The sequence below is a fragment of the Leucoraja erinacea genome, chromosome 7 (genome assembly GCF_028641065.1).
Source record: "Leucoraja erinacea ecotype New England chromosome 7, Leri_hhj_1, whole genome shotgun sequence".
NCBI lineage: Eukaryota > Metazoa > Chordata > Chondrichthyes > Rajiformes > Rajidae > Leucoraja > Leucoraja erinaceus.
Window position 1 is genome coordinate 42,314,945 of NC_073383.1, and position 19,674 is coordinate 42,334,618.

At 45.8% G+C, this 19,674-nt stretch overlaps 1 protein-coding gene across 1 annotated transcript in view; it reads right to left on the reverse strand.

Annotated features, from left to right (window-relative positions):
- LOC129698919 (flagellum-associated coiled-coil domain-containing protein 1-like) overlaps nucleotides 1-16,178 on the reverse strand; it is a 55,160-nt gene extending 38,982 nt beyond the window's left edge. The window contains exons 1-4 of the mRNA XM_055638359.1: nucleotides 15,975-16,178; nucleotides 13,775-13,831; nucleotides 10,528-10,597; nucleotides 7,574-7,695 (exon numbers count right to left, since the gene is read on the reverse strand). Of these exons, the coding sequence (XP_055494334.1) occupies nucleotides 7,574-7,695; nucleotides 10,528-10,597; nucleotides 13,775-13,831; nucleotides 15,975-16,000 (275 nt within the window). The 5' untranslated portion in view covers nucleotides 16,001-16,178. The remainder of the gene's footprint in view (nucleotides 1-7,573; nucleotides 7,696-10,527; nucleotides 10,598-13,774; nucleotides 13,832-15,974) is intronic.
- Nucleotides 16,179-19,674: the final 3,496 nt, after the last annotated feature.

Below are 19,674 nucleotides of genomic sequence, written 5' to 3' on the forward strand. Positions count from 1 at the left end.
GAATGTGCAAATTCAACACAGACAGTGCCCGAGGGCAGGATCGAGCACAGATCTCTGGCGTGTGAGGCAGCAAGTCTACCAGCTGTGCCACTATATTTTGTTTTCCAACACACAAAAAGTTATATGTTAATAACTTTGGTTACTAACAAAATGAAAATATCAATTTTCAATTTTAAATCTCCAAGTGACGCTATCCCCCTTTACAGCTACTGTATGTTTTAATTAAGTTCAAGACTATGGGGCAGTACATTGGCCATAGAGTTGCTGCCTAAAATTGCCAAAGACCCGGAATTGATCCTGAATATGGGTGCTCTCTGTATTGAGTTTGCTCCTTTTCCCTTTGATCGCATGGGTTTTCTCCGGGTGCTCTTATTTCCTTCCACATTCCAAAGGTGTGCGGGACCCTTTTTCAGACCCATCCCAAAACGTTATATTTTCCTTTTCTCCAGAGATTCTGTCTGACCTGTTAAGTTACTCCAGCTTTATATGTCTATCTGTCTATCTTCAGTGTAAACCATCATTTGCAGTTCCTTCCTGCACCACACGATGACTATATGATAGAATTGTATTAATCCCGGGGGGGGGGGGGGGGGGGGGGGGGGGGGGGGGGGGGGGGTGGGGGGGGGGTGTGTGTGTGTGTGTGTGTGTGTGTGTGGTGTGTGTGTGTGTGTGTGTGTGGTGTGTGTGTGTGTGTTGTGGTGTGTGTGTGTGTTTGTGTGTGTGTGTGTGTGTGTGTTTGTGTGTTGTGTGTGTGTGTGTGGGTGTGTGTTGTGTGTGTGTGTTGTGAGTGTGTTTTGGTGAGTGTGTGTGTGTGTGTGTGTGCCTTGAAGCCAGAAAAGTTGTCAGAACCAAGGAGAACCGGCCGGTAATGTTAAAAGCTGCCGAACTTCACAGCTGTGTATCTCTGGCTTATTAAAAGTTGTCTGCCTTCCTGTTCATCCTATGTCTGTATCACCTTGGCTTTGCACTGTGTGAATTTCAGCTTCCCCCCCGCTTTCCCTGGCCCCCCAAGCCTTTGCGATGTGTTTGTGTGTGCTCCACTCTGACAGTCGCGTTCCAGTTCCCGTTTTTTCAGGCGAGTGCCGCGAACTTGACACTCGCCGGCAGTCCGCTGAAAAATAGCCTAAGTGGGACATGCCCTTTATCCTTCTGGGTTTAGGGAGTTCCTGAACTGGTGGTACGGGTATACTTCTCCTAGTTTTGCTCCTCGTACCAAGCGCAACCGGGTCGTCTGCCAATGTCGGGGCTGTTGAGGTCAGGGAACTCTGAGTTGCTGTTGTAGGGGACACAGGTGGTGTTGCGGGATTAATATATGCAGGAGGTGCAGACGTATAAGGTGGGGGTTGTAAACAGGTCCATATACGGACACTTTCCCAATCTTATAAATATTATCGTCTCTCTCATCTAAGCCAAAGCCAACCATTGGATTACGTAATCCTTTTTCGCCATCTTCTTTTAACTCATCAGAGGTCCGCTTGGACTCCCGTTCTTTATCTATATTACTAAATCTCTGTTCTTGACCGCATTTGGCCTTCTGTGCTGCGATTTCGGAGAGAACGCCGCCACCTACGGCCGTCATTTTTGGCCACCTTCTCAGAGCCCCCCTCTGCCACATGTGTGCCGAGGATTTTTCCCGTCGATGAAAAATGACGGAGATATTAATGTTTTTACAAAATTCCCCATTCTCTCTGCTGCCCCTGCTGGAGGGAGGGGGAGGGACTATAAAACCAGGAAGTGGTGTGCCTCAATCAGTCTCTCATCAAGACGGAGCTCTGTCAATTAGTCTCTGTCACTCTGAGCTCTGAATGACACTGAACAAATTTCTTCACACCTGTGAGTAAGTCCCCTTAATGTGGTTTGAAAATAAAAATATGGTTAGTTTGAAATAAAAAAGCACTGCCTGCAAATGGTTGTTTGTGGGGGGTTTTGGGTTGAAGTAAAAAGGCACTCTCTTCTCTCCTCTCTCCCCTCCTCTCTCTCTCTCCCTACCTCTCTCCCCCGGTCCTCTCTCTCCCTATCCCTCTCTCTCTTCTTCTCTCTTTCGCCTCTCCCCCACCTCGCTCTCTCGCCCCCTGTCTCTCCCTCCCTCTCCTCTCTTCTCTCTCTCCCCTCCTCTCTCCACCCCCTCTCCTCTCCCTCCCCCCCCTCTCCCTCCCCTCTCCTCTCCTCTCCTCTCCTCCCCAATCCTCTCCTCACATCTCCCTCCCCTCTCCTCCCCTCCCCTCCCCCCCCCCCCCCCCCCCTCTCCCCGCCTTCCCCCCCCCCCCCCTCTCCCTCCTCTCCCCTCCAGCTCTCTCTCTCCTCCCCTCTTCTCCCCCCCTCCCCCCTCTCTCCCTTCCCCCCTCCCCCCCTCCCCCCCCCCCTCCCCTTCCCCCCCCCCCCTCCTCACTCCCCTCCTCTCCTCTCCTCTCTCCTCACTCTCTCCCCCTCCTCTCTCCCACCTCCTCTCTGCCCCCTCGCCCTCTCCCCCCTCCCTTCACTCCCCCTCCCCTCTCTCCCCCCTCTCTCTCCTCCCCTCTTTTTTCTCCCCCCCTCTTTTTTCTCCCCCACCTCCATCCCCTCCCCCACCGTCCCTCCCCTAAACCCCCCCTCCCCTCCACACACCCCTACCCCCCCTTCCCTCCACCTCCCCCTCCCCCCTCCTGCTGGCTGCCCACCTCTCCCCCTCCCCTCACCTCACCCCCCTCTCTCACACACCCTCTCTCTCCTCCCCCTCTCCCCCCGCCTCTCTCTCTTTCCCCTCTCTCTCCCCCTCCCCCCCTCCTCTCCCCCCCCCTCTCTCTCTTCCCTCTCTCCCCTCCCTCCCCTCCCCTAAACCTTCTCCCCTCCACACCCCCCTACCCTCTTCCTTCCACCCCCCCTCCCTCCCCCTCCCTGCTCCCCACCTCTCCCCCTCTCAGCGAGCACCCCCTCACTCTCACCATCCCCCACCTTTTCCCCCGTCACCCACCCGTCCTCTTCTCCTCCTCTCCACCCGCCTCGCCCTCTTGCCCCTCTCTATGTGTCTCTGTCTCTCTCTGTCTCTGCCCCTCCTCTCTCTGCCCTCATTCTCTACCCCCGCCCCCCCCCCCCCCCCCCTCTCTAGATGTGACTGCGTTGGGGGCTATGCGTCAGTAGATAGTGTGGTTATGGGGTAAAAGGCTGCATGCCGCCTCCCCTTCCCCCCCCCCCCCCCACAACCGCACGTTGGGGGAACAGACCCAACGGGTCTGCACTTGGTCTAGTATTCTTTATAAGCGCAAGTACATTCTCTTTACAGTCCTCTTTCTGTTATACCCATTCCTAACTTCAAAGCAGTATCCTGCCAATTTGTCAACATCTCGGCTTCCCTCTGTTCCTCCAGCTCTTGATAATGTTGTCTCCAGAGAGCAATAAGCCTCTTAGCATTAACATTTTGACTATACTTCCAAATGTCTATGTATTTCATGCCCTCCAAGGTGCCAACCCCTCCCTTGGGCCATAATTCACACCCTCATTTTTCATTCAAGGTTCCAGACAAATGCTTTAATCGTTCCGCCTCATCTGGATGTTTGACACACAATATCTGCAATGGACTATCAGGGTCAGTAGCAGTATCTTGGTGATGCCCATTCCAGCCGACGATCACACAAAAGATCGATCTACACACAACACAATACAGCAAATATTTCACACACACTTATCTCCAATCAAACGGGGCCGCACACAGTTCGCACGCAATCCTTCACAAAGCGTCTTAAATCGGTAAATTAAAGCCGTAGTCACACAACGTATTAAAGCGATACCACAGTAGCAAAATCACCCGAACTTAATCACACAAACATAACCAAAAGCATATACAACTATAATACGAGCAAAATCACACTTAAGCAAGAACATATACAACTAACAACTATAATGCAAAAGCAGACTAGAATATAATATATGAGCATACAATTACATTACGAGTAAATTACACAATCATAAGCAAAAGCGTTCAATATGAACACTTCAAATTTAGCAGAATTTAGGATCGAAAAAATTTGGATCGCAGTCCTAGAATATCACAGATGCATCCTCCCAATTTCAGTACTAATTTTTACAGTAGCTATGTCAATCAACCTTAGTACTGATCCCCAGTACCAACAAGGACTCAAACCCATCACAGGCAGGGACTCGAACCCCAGGGACTCTAACCCTCCTACCTACAAGATACTGATCCTCAGCACTTACTCCCCTTAGCGCTAACTCTCAGCCCCGATCTTTAAAGTGAATCTGCCAATCTCACCTAAGTGCTGGCTCTCAGTACTTACCCCGCTTAATACTGAACCTTCCCAGTATCGTATTTCAAGGTATCCTGATGACATTACCCCAATTCGTACCGCAATACCGGGCAGGAACTCTAATCCCGGGACTTTAACCCTTTAAGGTGGGGACTCTAACTCTACGGGAACGCCAACCCTCACCCAAACCAGTGTTCGCCAGACTACTAACCTTAATCAATCTCGTCGGGATTCCACGCACAAGTCAGCGAATAACCAATTTGTCGTCAGATTAACGGAGCGGGGAAAACCAATGCAGTAAAAACTACTCACACCAGAGACTGAATTTTACCTCCCGCAATCCGAGGCGACTTAGTTCCTCGGCCGTAGACTCGCATTGGCAATTAGTTGAGATCCTGTACGAGCCCCCAAATGGGTCTAATACTCTCTCCCTAATCTGGTACAGTAAACCACTGAGTCGAATACTGGAGTCCAAACCCTTCATTATTTGTATACAACACCGCAGGGCCGGCCTCAGATCCACTCACTCGAGCCCTCAGCAGCCTCGCGTAAACAGGACAGAAGGAAAGACAACCGACACGACCCAACAAAACGATCACCCTTATATACCTCTATACAGTGGCGGGAATACTAACGGCACGAAAGTACAGGGGGAGGCAACCCCGACAAACCAAACCATTCAGTACACAGAAACAAAGTAAAGACATATTTGGTGAGGTAACCCCTCTGGACCAATCACAGATACCGGCGGGAAGACACAGAAACAAAGTAGAAACATAAAACTCCCTGAACCAATCACAAACACGGTACAAGCATCAGTGTATTGAAACGTATCAGAAACCTCGTTAGGAACCCAGACTTAGTGGAGACAGGTGGGTCACGTGGGCAGAAGCTTCATGGAGCTTCTTCAGAGGTCCAGACTTACTGGCGACAACTAGGTCACATGGGTCTCCAGCACCTTGCAATGTATTGTCACTATCAGTAAAGCCCAGTTTTCACAGACACCTGCCATTTCCCAAAGTAGCTAAATCCCTACATATTCACATTGGCTGTAGAGGCCAATTCACTGGATGAATTGAAAAGAGAGTTAGATAGAGCTCTAGGGGCCAGCGGTATCAAGGGATATGGGGAGAAAGCAAGCATGGGTTACTGATTGTGGATGATCAGCCATGATCACAATGAATGGCGGTGCTGGCTCGAAGGGCCAAACGGCCTCCTCCTGCATCTATTTTCTATGTGCTTCTATCTATGCGAGTCCAGGAGTTGAGACAGGTGTACCAATTGTGCAGCCATAGATTCACACAGGTATAGTAAGCAACACACTGCAGGCAGACATGGACAAATAAAGTAAGCACTGGAGATGAGATGGACATCATGAGAATGGTGAGAAGGAGACAGGGACTATACCGGAAAGGAGCTGATATACTTAGCATGATATAAAGTATGGGGAGACTGAGATTGATATACAGTGGCTGGCAAAAGTATTCATACCCCTTGAACTTTTCCACATTTTGTCACGTTACAACCACAAACGTAAATGTATTTAATTGGGATTTTATGTGATAGACCAACACAAAGTGGTGCATAATTGTGAAGTGGAAGGAAAATGATACATGGTTTTCAAATTTTTTTACAAATAAAAAACTGAAAAGTGTGGCGTGCAAAAGTATTCAGCCCCCCTGAGTCAATGCTTTGTAGAACCACTTTTCGCTGCAATTACAGCTGCAAGTCTTTTGGGGGTATGTCTCTACCAGCTTTGCACATCTAGAGACTGAAATTGTTGCCCATTCTTCTTTGCAAAATAGCTCAAGCTCAGTCAGATTGGATGGAGAGCGTCTGTGAACAGCAATTTTCAAGTCTTGCCAGAGATTCTCAATTGGATTTAGGTCTGGACTTTGACTGGGCCATTCTATCACATGAATATGCTTTGATCTAAACCATTCCATTGTAGCTCTGGCTTTATGTTTAGAGTCGTTGTCCTGCTGGAAGGTGAACCTCCGCCCCAGTCTCAAGTCTTTTGCAGACTCTAACAGGTTTTCTTCCAAGATTGCCCTGTATTTGGCTCCATCCATCTTTCCATCAACTCTGACCAGCTTCCCTGTCCCTGCTGAAGAAAAGCATCCCCACAGCATGATGCTGCCACCACCATGTTTCACAATGGGGATGGTGTGTTCAGGGTGATGTGCAGTGTTAGTTTTCCGCCACACATTGCGTTTTGCATTTAGGCCAAAAACTTCAATTTTGGTCTCATCTGACCAGAGCACCTTCCTCCACATGTTTGCTGTGTCCCCCACATGGCTTGTGGCAAACTGCAAACGGGACTTCTTATGGCTTTTTTTTCAACAATGGCTTTCTTCTTGCCACTCTTCCATAAAGGCCCGATTTGTGGAGTGCACGACTAATAGTTGTCCCGTGGACAGATTCTCCCACCTGAGCTGTGAATCTCTGCAGCTCCTCCAGAGTTACCATGGGCCTCTTGGCTGCTTCTCTGATCAATGCTCTCCTTGCCCGGCCTGTCAGTTTAGGTGGACAGCCATGTCTTGGTAGGTTTGCAGTTGTGCCATACTCTTTCCATTTTCGGATGATGGATTGAACAGTGCTCCGTGAGATGTTCAAAGCTTGGGATATTTTTTTATAACCTAACCCTGCTTTAAACTTCTCCACAACTTTATCCCTGACCTGTCTAGTGTGTCCCTTGGGCTTCATGATGCTGTTTGTTCACTAATGTTCTCTAACAAACCTCTGAGGCCTTCACTGAACAGCTGTATTTATACTGAGATTAGATTACACCCAAGTGGACTCTATTTACTAATTAGGTGACTTCTGAAGGCAATTGGTTGCACTGGATTTTATTTAGGGGTATCAGAGTAAAGGTGGCTGAATACATTTGCATGCCACACTTTTCAGTTTTTTATTTGTAAAAAAATTTGAAAATCATGTATCATTTTCCTTCCACTTCACAATTATGTGCCACTTTGTGTTGGTCTATCACATAAAATCCCAATAAAATACATTTACGTTTGTGGTTGTAACGTGACAAATTGTGGAAAAGTTCAAGGGGTATGAATACTTTTGCAAGCCACTGTATAAAGCGTAACAAAAGCACAGATTTACCAAGCTGGATGATACAGTTGCTGGGAAGAATTGACAAGCTGTGCAGTGCAGTAATATTAGCAGATACCACAATGTAGATAGTGGTGGAAGACTGGAGGGTAAATGGATAAGTATAGTCAGTTGGGCAAGGCTCAGGGACACAGAGAAGAGTGATATATTCCCGGATCTCTATCCCACTGCCCCACTGGGCAAATTACACTGTTTATAATAGAGATTACCTTGGAACAATTGTCCTGACAGGCTTAGGTCGATTGAAGAATTCATCACACAGAGAGACACTGATGTTACTCTTGGTCCGAGACAATGTATATCCAGGCGCAATGACCACAGACTCCCTTTGCTGTGTAAATACATGTCATTAGTTATCTGCTGAGGAAAAACAGTAGTCCAATAGATCCCTTGTCAGAACATAACTCAAAGACAGTTGGCTCCGGGATAAATGATCCATTTACTTTCCAAACATAGTGATATTTATTTTATTGTTTCATATTTACTTATGTCATAGGAGGCCTTTCGGCCTATTGAGTCAATGCTGGTTCTCAGAGGAATACCGTCAATCCCATTCCGCCATTTATATTTTTTAAGCCTATTCTCACAACAATGCTATTAACGTCTTAATTCTCCTGCCAACCACCCTCATACTCTCTCTCTGCATATTCCTTGCAGTCTTCGACACCTAATCTGCAAAAGTGGGATAAAACACGACTTGTGTGAAAGGGTGGCATATTTTCACCTATCATTCCTAAATCTGTAACCCAAGATTCTGACCCCTCGTTGTGGACAGCCTGTACATCTAATCACTACTGCTTTTTCAATTTCAGCCCCTTCTCATTCTTTCAAACTCCAGTGAATACAAACGTAGGCAACCCCAATCTCTCCACATGTAACAGTCCTGCCATCCCAGCAGTGAGTGGCACTCCCTCCAGGATGAGCAGATCCATCCTTGGGTAAGGAAACTGAAATTGCCCACAATAGTCAATAGACAATAGGCGCAGGAGTAGGCCATTCGGCCTTTCGAGCCAGCACTGCCATTCAATATGATCATGGCTGATCATCCCCAAACAGTACCCCATTCCTGCCTTCTTCCCATATCCTCTGACTTCACTATCTTTAAGAGCCCTATCTAGCTCTCTCTTGAAAGTATCCAGAGAACTGGCCTCCACCGCCCTCTGAGGCAGAGAATTCCACAGGCTCACAACTCTCTGCGTGAAAAAGTGTTTCCTCATCTCCGTTCTAAATGGCTTACCCCTTATTCTTAAACTGTGGCTTCTGGTTCTGGACTCCCCAACATCGGGAACATGTTTCCTGCCTCTAGCGTGTCCAAACCCTTAATAATCTTATATGTTTCAAATAAATTGCCTTTCATCCTTCTAAACTCCAGAGTATACAAGCCCAGCCGCTCTATTCTCTCAGCATATGACAGTCCCACCAACCCGAGAATTAACCTTGTAAACCTACGCTGCACTCCCTCAATTGCAAGAATGTCCTTCCTCAAATTAGGGGACCAAAACTGCACACAATACTCCAGGTGTGGTCTCATTAGGGCCCTGTAAAACTGCAGAAGGACCTCTTTGCTCCTATACACAACTCCTCTTGTTATGAAGGCCAACACGCTATTCGCTTTCTTCACTGCCTGCTGTACCTGCATGCTTACTTTCATTGACCGATGAACAAGGACCCCCAGATCCCACTGTATAGACAATAGACCAGATGTGGTCTGACCAAGGCCCCATACAATTGCAACAAGACATCTTCCTGCAGTACACAACTCCTGTTGTTCCCAAGGCTAGTGTATAATTTACCCTGCTTTCTGCAGCCACCACATTTGCATTAAGTAACTTGTTCGACATCCCCACTGAGACACCCTGGCCCATGAATGCTCAAAATGAAGGAGGAACATTTGCTTCGGCATGCCCTCTAGTTTTAGATTAACTTACTGTGGAAAAGGAATGCGGCTATCTACAGTATTTATGTTCCTCATGATTTTATAAACATCTATAAAGTCACCCTTCACCTCCTATTCCCTATATCCTGTATCTGTACACCGTGGACTTTGATTGTAGTCATGTATAGTCTTTTCACTGACTAGGTAGCATGCAACAAAAAGCTTTTCATTGTACCTCGGTACACGTGACAATAAACTAAACTAAACAGTCAGTCCTAGCCTATACTATGTCAGGCCTTCCAGTCCTGGCAACTTCCTAGCTGGGAAAGCAGACATAAATGATACTGGGCCAGGAAAGGTGAAATTCGGGCAAAAATACTTCAGATTTTGTCTCTGGACTGTGAAAATATCGGTTGCAAACAGGCCCTTCGGCCCACTGAGACCATGCCGACCAGGGTTCACACTATTCTATACACTAGGAACAATTTTCACTTTTTAACCAAAGCCAATTAACCTACAAACCTGTGCGTGATTGGAGCACGGGAGGAAACCGGAGCACCCAGAGAAAACCAATACGGTCACAAGGAGAACATACAAACTCCATACAGACAGCACCTATAGTCAGGATTGAACTCTGGTCTCTGGTGCTGTAAAGCAGCAGCTCTATCACTGCGCCACTGCGCACTACTTCTCAAAAAGTTTCTTAAAGTGGACTCGAGAGAGGCAATGTTTACAAGGGGAATTCCAGAGTTAGGTGTCTAAGCGACAGAGGGATTCCCAGCAGTGAAGCATGGGCCAGAGGAGATTTGGGGAGACATCAATCTGATGATGGAGTGACAAAGGAATTTAAAACCTAAAGGGCACTAGTGTTCTAATGTGGAAAGGAACAGAATCTGAAGGAGTCAGAGAGACATTCAGAGAATTGAAAAACAACAACAACAACACAATACCATTTATTTCTCATTTGAACCTCACATGAGGTTCAAACAAAATTTGGTTTCTGCAGTAATACACGTTTATCTCATGATTTTGTGATCATGCTTGCATTAAAGGAGTTCAGATTGATTGGATTAACTAACATTGTTGCAATGAAAGTACTAAAATGGTTCTACTCACATTGCACCTAGTATGCGCCCATCAAATCATTGCTATGTATATCCTATTTTATTAAATCCAGATTTCAACAATTCATTGCTGGTCAAATGCCAAATGTTGCGTCAAGCAGTGTCAGTGCAGTTCTATGAGTGCAGTTCTATCCACATGTTGCTCATATAAGGTAGTCTTTACCTGGTAATGTTGTGTGGGTGTTGGCTGACTCCCACATGTTCCACACAGCTGCCTGATGGTGCATGGTGCGCTAGAGGGAAGACAAAGAGAGAAGCTGTGAAATAATCCTCTATTCTGCTCAGTGGGAAAATGGTTGCAAGCAAAGATCTTAGAGCAAGATCTTTGGTTGCAAGTTCTGCACATTCCCACAATTTCCTGCCCAACCCACAGGATGTCTGCAACATATCTCCAGCAGATGGGATTAGTTTAACTGAGCATCATGTTCAGTGTGGACATTGTGGGCTGAAGGAGCCTGTGCTGTAGTGTTCTATCTTCTAACAAGGCAACTGCATCTTCCTACCGTTCCCTGCTGTGTTTGAATACTGAGTGATTGATCATTGACACTCATAGATCATTTCTGAATCTATGTCTACCTTATAGTTACAGCCCTTTGGTTATGGTGTGTAAACTTCATAACATTATAGAACTGGAGGGGATCATTCCTCAGCCTTTCATCTCTACGGATTGTCCAATTGTTGCTGATAGTTACCACATCCTCATTACACATTGGACACTGCATTGTCCATACTTTTGCAAGTGTGGTCTTAGCCAAGACTGTGTGCAGATATAACATTACCTCTCCAACCATTGAAATCTATTTCTCTGGAAGTGCAGCCTTGTAGAAAGATGAACACCTGTGCTTCTTTCCAAGATAGTGAAGAAAGCGCAAAACCGAATACATCGGTCGGTCAGCTATTTGTAGGAGTGATCTTCCTTGTAGATAAAACTCATAGCATCATTGGCATATAGTTTTATAGGAGCCGGCCACGTCAATGGCCATTGAAGGGCCGCACTGACACTCGAAATAGACGTCATGATCAGGCGGCCAAGTAGATGAGGCATGGGATCAGATATCATTTGGAGGATTAAGCTAGGTCAAGGAGCCATTTAGTTCATTCTCTCTTCTATTTATGTACTACTTCAGACTGGGTTAAATGGCGAGGTTTGAATGGTCTATGCACTGTTTAAAAGTGATACAGGCTCAGACATGTAATCTTGCACATGTTCATTGGCACTGTGTGATTAAACTGGAAAATAATCAATCACTGAGATTGGAGTTTTACTGAAGAGAGTTCCCCCACTGATCGGCCCTCCCCACTCCCTGCCTTGTGGCCAATCACCAGGTTTGTGGGGCAGCAACCTCATTACCGTTGGCAACGTCCCATTGTGATGTCATTGTAGCAGTCGGCAGCCAGCTTGAGAGGCCATTGTGATTGGTGCAGTTTGAGTGGCATTGTAACATCATCACTGGAAGCTCCTGGATAAAGGGCTCTGTGAGAAGGTGATTTTGGCTTTTTTTTTAAACTTTAATCATGAATAACTTTTGAAATATAGCATGAAACCTTGTGAACCTGAGTAAGGTGTGGAGGGGAATCAGAAGTTGAGGAGCAGCCTCTTCAGATATTAGTACAGTGGCAGCCACCTCGTTACCATTGGCAACGTCTCATTATGATGTCATTTGTAAATGAGATCCATTGTGTAGGTATGTTACAAAACCTACCTGAATCGTGGCTGACAATCTGCCCCACCCCCGTGTGCGCGCTTTTGGCGCTGTTTAGAGGGGGCGGGTTTAAAACGCGATTTTTACTAGGGTGTTGCAATCGAAAATGTTCAGCCTAGTAAATCATTAACGGAAAATCGCTAAAAGACCCCGTCGCAAAAGGTATTATTAGTTTTTATGGCCTTGTATAATAGTTATAGTAGTTTAAAAATCACTCTCTAAACCCGCGACCTCTCGCAGCCCCAGGGTTTTATAACGCAAACAATTAAAGGTATGTACCTTATTTTTACATTAAAAGGGGCTTCTTAAGAACCCTGTATATAAAGTTTTCTATAGCAAGTAGCTAATTTTGGGCTCTTTATATCCCGCAGTATTTTTCTGGGCATTTGAGGGCACAAATCCAGCGCAATGTGAACGTTCTAAACCAGCGCGTTCACAGGAACCCACTAGAAAGCCGATTTAAAATGGACTTTAATTTACAGCAATTGAACACTAAATTCCTTCCATTTGGCCTATAAATTAATGTAAATGAGATTTTAAAATCATGTTTTATTGTGAATTATTTATGAATATTATTTGGCCACTTGGGCTATTTAAAAATGTTAATCATTTATTAAGAAATGGATAGATGTTTAGATCTAGTAAATTGAAGTTTGAAATTAGCTACACTTGGGTAACTAACTAATTATATGCTTTAATTTCAGGTCATCCAAGTTAGATTATTTTTTGTTTGTTTCAGAATGGTTCAATCTACGATAACTGAAAATTTCATTCAGTTCTCTTAATTTTTAAGAAGGTTATGGCCTTTTGACTGTCCATGATCACAGCTTTTTTGTTATGTCCATAGAAAATCAATAGGGAACAAGATGCTAATTTCCGAGTATGGAAATGGCCATAACTTTTTAAATACTTGAGATATGAAAGTGAATTAGGTGTCAAATTAAACTTATTCTTATGCTTTATCTGATGGGATAAATTACAGACTTGATTTTTTAAATCTCAAAATTTTGTAACATTGCTACATTGTGATTGGACGTCTGTGAGATGGCATTGGAGAGGGAGAGAAGGAGAGAGGGAGAGAGAGGGAGAGATGGAGAGAGGAGAGAGAGGGAGAGAGGGAGAGAGTGTGTGTGTGTGTGTGTGTGTGTGTGTGTGTGTGTGTGTGTGTGTGTGTGTGTGTGTGTGTGTGTGTGGTGTGTGTGTGCTGGGGAGAGGGAGAATAGAGGAGAATAGGGGTAGGAAGAGGGATGGCGAGGTAATGGGGGAGGGCAGGGAGGGGTGAGGGGAGGAAGCAGAGGATGGTGGGAGGATAATGGAGGAGGGGAATAGGGGACTGAAGAGGGAGAGAGATGTGTTCACATTGATCTTATATTTTATTGCTATTTTAAACTTTAAAAACGTCAGCCGCTCCTGCAAAGTTGAGGGGCTACGGGTGAGTGGTGGCATATTGGTTTGGGGGAACGGTGCCCACGGGTCACACTTGTGACAATCTAGTGACAACTAAATTTCTATGACAAAACTATATTTGCAATATAATCCCTTGAGTTTTATTGGAATCCCAAATTATTACCTGTGATATTGTTCTTTAACTGAAAATGGAACAGAAATCTCACATCCAAATGACCATCTCCAGAAAGTCTTTCATAGAGACCATCTGAAAAATACAACATTATAAACTATGTGCCCCCACCCCAACCTCATTCATACCTTGACTGAGGCGATGAGAGATCACATGTCAAACTTGGATAACTTGGTCCAACTATGCTGAAAAATAATGATGAAAGAACAATAGAATCTTACTCTTGCAACATTATGAGCTATTTTACATTCTCCCATTTGAAGCATTTCTGTGGCCACATGACTTGGAAGAAATGGGCAGGAAGGTAATATCTCGTAGAGCTTTAGAGCAAGATTGGAAAAAACCCCATCTCATTCCTTCTATCCAAGCCCTCCACAGGAACGCCTTGAATTACGAGGAGAATATTAAATGGGGAAAATATGAGCAAAACTGTGCATATTCATGACCTTAACCCAATTGAAAAGCTCAGCTGCTTTAGATTTTTTTTTCTGCATTGCATTAAGATCTGAAACATTCTCTTCTGACTACTGCCACTCCGCCATGTTCAATACTGAAATACAAACGTTTTGGATTAAAGTACGGACTCATCACATTTAGAAACAAAAAAAAAACGTTTAAAACTAAATTTAGAACATAAAGGGGAGAACAAAAAATCAACTGAAGCAGAGATTTGAAGAACTTTCCCAACAATTGTAAAACAATATAAAATGGGTAGAGTGAGATGCCAGCATCTTAAATCTTTTTTCAAGGTTGTTTTATTTAGCTTATTACAAAACAGGTACAACTATAGACGGCCTGTGTGATGTTTATATGGTCTCCCTGTGACCATGTGCATTTCCTCTAGGTGCTCCTGTTTCCACCCACATCTTCCAAATAACACATGGGTCAGTAGATTAATTGGACACTGCAAATAGTAGACTTTGGGGGGGGGGGGGGAAATAATGGATATATGAAGGGTTAGGTAGGATTAGTGTATCACCCCCAACTGTTCAATTGAGCTCTACAGGATGTATCTCCCTTGTCCTGTTTACTTGCCCCAGGTCCTGTTCACTCACCCAGCCTACAATGGTTACTGGCAAAGCAATGATGCCATTTGAAAGTTCTCCATCTTCTGCTCAAATCCCTCAAGGCTTTGCCCTTTCCAATGTCCATAAACCTGCTCCTGCTCTACCACCCTCTGAATTATCTGTTCTCTTCTGCCTCTACATTTTTTGCATGTCGCCTAATTTAATGCTGCTCACTGAGGAAAGCAAAAGGTAACTTTCCAGGTTGAAGACTTTTCCTCTGAGGATCATCAATGAAGCATCTTCAACCTGAAATCTCTTCCTACTCATGCTGTCTGACCTGCTGAGTGTTTCCAGCATTTTGATTTCTATTTCAGTATTTCCTCCCCAAGCATGTTCTAAAATTATTAATTGCCTTAATAATAATTGCTATAGGAAGGACGTCATTAAGCTGGAAAGAGTGCAGAGAAGATTTATGAGGATGTTGCTGGGACTCGAATAGCCTAAGCTATTGGGAAAGTTTGGGCAGGCTAGGGCTTTATTCCTTGGAGTGCAGGAGGCTGGGGTGATCATATAGAGGGGAATAGATAGGGTGAATACAGAGTCTTTTACTCAGGGTAAGGGAATCAAGAACCAGAGCATATAGATTTCAGATGATAGGAACAAGATTTTAATATGAACCTGAGGGACAACTTTTATTTCAGAGGGTGGTGGGTATATATAATGAGCTGCCAAAGGAGGTGGTTGCGGCATTTACTATAACACAGTTCAAAAGACACTGGAGAGGTACATGGACAGGAAAGGTTGACAGGGATATGGGTTAAACGCAGGCAGATGGGGCATCTTTGATCATCAAGGACGAGCTGGGCTTCATGACTCTTTTAATCGCTTTCATTAGCCAAGGCCCAACACTCTGAAAGTCCCTCCCCAATCACTCTTTTGTCCTTTAGGTGCAAGCTACCCTCTTGTGCAAATGCCCTCCTACATGAAGGACACAAGACATCCCATATTTGCAAATCTGGAGTAACAAAATCTACTGAAGGGACTCGGCCGGTCAAGAGAAATGGAGGAATTGGATGATGTGGAGGAAGTGTCGCTATTTCGGATCGTAACCCTGCATCAGCACCATTGGGCCTCGTAAATTAAAAGTGTTACATAAACGCAAGCTAGCGGGCCAGAGGGTTCGGTTTTTCCCATAAGCAGCGAGGACTTACTAGGTCCCTTTAAGCGGGTGGGGGTCGGTTTCTTGCTGTGCCTTGATCAGATTAGGAGCCCTATCGGTGTATTTCTCACCTTCCCTTCCATTACCCTGATATTAAAATACCTGTTTTTGTGATACATTGGATACATTGGATCCAATGTTTCTTCCTCCACCTGGATCCAGATGTGGACTGGAGTCAGTGGCCGGGGAGGGGGGGGGGGGGCTTCAGGGGAAAGGTGCGGAGTTTGCGGAGGGGTCAGGCGGAGAGAGGGTGCAAGGGTGGTGGTCTCCTCCTCCAGCGCTGGACAGGGGGCGAAAGTTCACCAACACGGCGCGGCGATCCGGTTGCCGGGACAGCCGCTGTCCACGTAACAAAGAGTGGACCTTGCCCGGGCGTTGCATTGTTGCTTGGAACGCCTCTCCACGCCTCTTGCTTCCAGCCGGGCAGCCCTGCAGCAAGGAGGGCTCCCACCCCAACGCTATCTGTCCGTTTTCCTTCACAGATGCTGCCGAATTGGCAGAGTTTCTGAGTTCTCCAGTTCGTTTCTTTTGTTCAATATTCCGGTATTTGCAGTCTCTTAAGAACAGAACAGAGAAAGGTCTCGGCCAACAATGTGCCGAAATAAACTAATCACACCTTCAGTCTGAAGAAGGGTCCCGAAACTTTTCTCTCCAGAGACACTGCCTGACCCGCTGATTGTCTATTTGTGTCTATCTTCGGTATATACTAGCATCTGCAGTTCCTTCCTGCTAATAAACGAATCCCATCTGTCTGCACATGATCCATATGCCTCCAGTCCCTTCATATCCATGTGCCCATCTAAAAGCCTCTTAAATGCTACCATCACATCTGCCTCCAGCATCACCCCTGACAGTGCATTCTAGGCACTCACTCTGTGTAAAAAAACTTGCACCACACATCCCCTTTGACGTTTCACCCTATCATCTTAAAGCTGGGGATCATGGCAGAAGCCTCCTCATGGCGATCCCTGGAAGCGACAACGCATCGGGCAACAATTCTGTCGTGTTGGACTTGGTGTTGGACGAGACAGAAGCCAACAGCGAGCTACATCGTCTGACACACGAGCGAACGAACCTTAAAGCTTTGATGCCCTCTCACCTTTGACACTTCCACCCTGGGAGAAAAAAAGTTCTGAATGTCTACCTTATCTATGCCTCATACTTATATCAGGTCTCCCCTTAACCTTCAGAGTTCCAGAGTAATAATCCAAATATGTCCTTGTACCTAATACTCCCTAATCCAGGCATTATTCTGGTAAACAACTCCTGCACCGTTTCCAAACCCCCCACATCCTTCCTGTAATGGTACATCCAGAACTACATACTTCAAATGCAACCTAATCAAAGTCTTCTCGACCTGCAACATGACTTCCTGCAACTTATACTCTATGCCACAACCAATGAAGGCAAGCACACCATACACTTTCTTCACCAGTCTATCTACTTGTGTTGCTGCTTTCAGGGAGCTATAGACCTGGCTCTCAAGATTCCGTGTTTCTTCTTGCATCAAAAGATTTTCCACCTGTTTCACGGAACACATATACTGTTATTTACAGTCCATCCTTCCTGGCTCCTGGTGTCTTGGGTTGGAGTCTCCATCAGTTGGATTTTGCAGATCATTTACCCTCGAGCCATTCAGATCACCAGGCCTCTGCCGTAGAGCATTCTCCGTTCGACGCTGCCTGGTCCACAGTATGTGAGAGTATTCTCACTTGAATGTGACAATAATTTGTGTTAAAGTGGGGCTGAGAACAGGCTGCCCCATACTTATGAACGAGCTCCAATAATATTAAATGATGACGCTCCTACAATATTAAATAATGATTAGATAGAGCTCTTGGGGCTAGCGGAATCAAGGGATATGGGGAGAAGGCAGGCATGGGTTACTGATTGTGGATGATCAGCCATGATCACAATGAATGGCGGTGCAGGCTCGAAGGGCCACGTGGCCTCCTCCTGCACGTATTTTCTATGTTTCTATGTACACTGTACCTACATAGTTGTTACTCTGGAGTTTTCAGTTTCTCCCTCAACTTTTAGCAATTGTTCTTTATCAGCCGTGTTTTCTCCACCATTCATTACAATAATGTGGAGGTATGGCTGCAATATTAGGTAATTTATGCGTATTTTACAGCTTACGGACACAATTGAAAGATGGTTACCCAGGGATGTCTTGAAGGTAATGCTAGGGTAAAAAATCAAATCTTCCAATAAGTTTTACATTGAATAACGCACAACAATGCTTTTTGTTTTTCTGGAGTAGAGGGTTCCAACCAGGTGTCTCCCAAAAGCACCCACCAATAATTTCCCCCAGAATTATAACCCCCTGGTGCAGGAGGCCATCTGTGTATTAAGCTCGATGTACGATTAGATACAAACCTATCTTCCAGACTGCCCAGCATCCAGCATGTCTCTTTTAATGCCACTTCCAAACATTCATTTAAAGTTCAAGTGAGTTTATTGTCAAGTGTCTGTCAGATTTTAATAAAGGCCATTTTTATACAATTTGGTTTCACCATGTAGAAATTACAGCAGTATTTTAACATAGTTTCCCCCCCATTTTGGGGCACCATAATATTTGGGACACAGCAATATCATGTAAATGAAAGTAGTCATGTTTAGTATTTTGTTGCATATCCTTTGCATGCAATGCCTGCTTGAAGTCTGCGATTCATGGACATCACCAGTTGCTGGGTGTTATCTCTGGTGATGCTCTGCCAGGCCTGTATTGCAGCCATCTTTAGCTTATGCTTGTTTTGGGGGGAGATAGGGTGAGCTGCTTTAAAAACCTGGGAGTTCACATCTCAGAGGATCTGAGATGGGCATCACACGCTGTAGCATTGATGTGTAAAGGGCCTGTCCCACGGGCAAGCGACCTGCATATGGCAAGCTCGACCTAAAGGGCCGGTCCCAACAGCATGCGCCTGCATACGGCAAGCGCGACCTAACGTGGTCACGTGAGCCGTATGGCCTCGCGGGCCCGGTCCCACTTCAATCGCCGGAGCGGTATGGAGTTGTGCGTTGCTGGTCCCGACATCACGCGGGGCTCCGAAAAACTGACTGTGTTCAAAAATTATGCGCGGCAACGGCCTGCAGCCGCCTCGGCACCGTGTCACTCACTCAACCTCCGCGCGGCTCCCGCTTCTGGTTTGGTCGTGCTTGCCGCATGCCGTGTGGCTTTAGGCCACGCTTGCCGGCAGGCGCATGCTTTGGACCGGACCTCGTGCTTGCCGCATGCAGGTCGTGCCTGTGGGACTTTAGGCAAGGCAGCAACCAGGCGTTTCCAGGCTTCACGCTTGCCGCATGCTGGCGCATGCTGGTGTGACCGGACCTTTAGGTCGCACTTGCCGCATGCAGGTCGCATGCCCGTGGGACAGGCCCTTTAGGCAAGGCAGCGCCTTTACCACCTCAGGCAACTGGGGAAATTCCAGTGCTTCTACTCTGCGGCTGTGGAAAGCAACTTGTCTGGAAACATCACGATTTGGTTTTCCGTGAGCATTGCCACTTTTTATTTCACTGCACATCTCGTATGTGTATGTGATGAATAAACTTAATTTTGATTAGTCCCCTTCAGTTTTCTCTTCAGCACATAAAAGGCATGCTCAATTGGGATCAGACCGGGTGATTGACGGCCACTCAAAAATTGACCATTTTTTAGATTTGAAAAACTCCTTTGTTGCTTTAGCAGTATGTTTGGGATCATTGTCTTGCTGTAGAATGAGCTACCGGCCAATGAGTTTTGAGGCATTTGTTTGAACTTGAGCAGATACGATGTGTCTATACACTTCAGAATTCATTATGC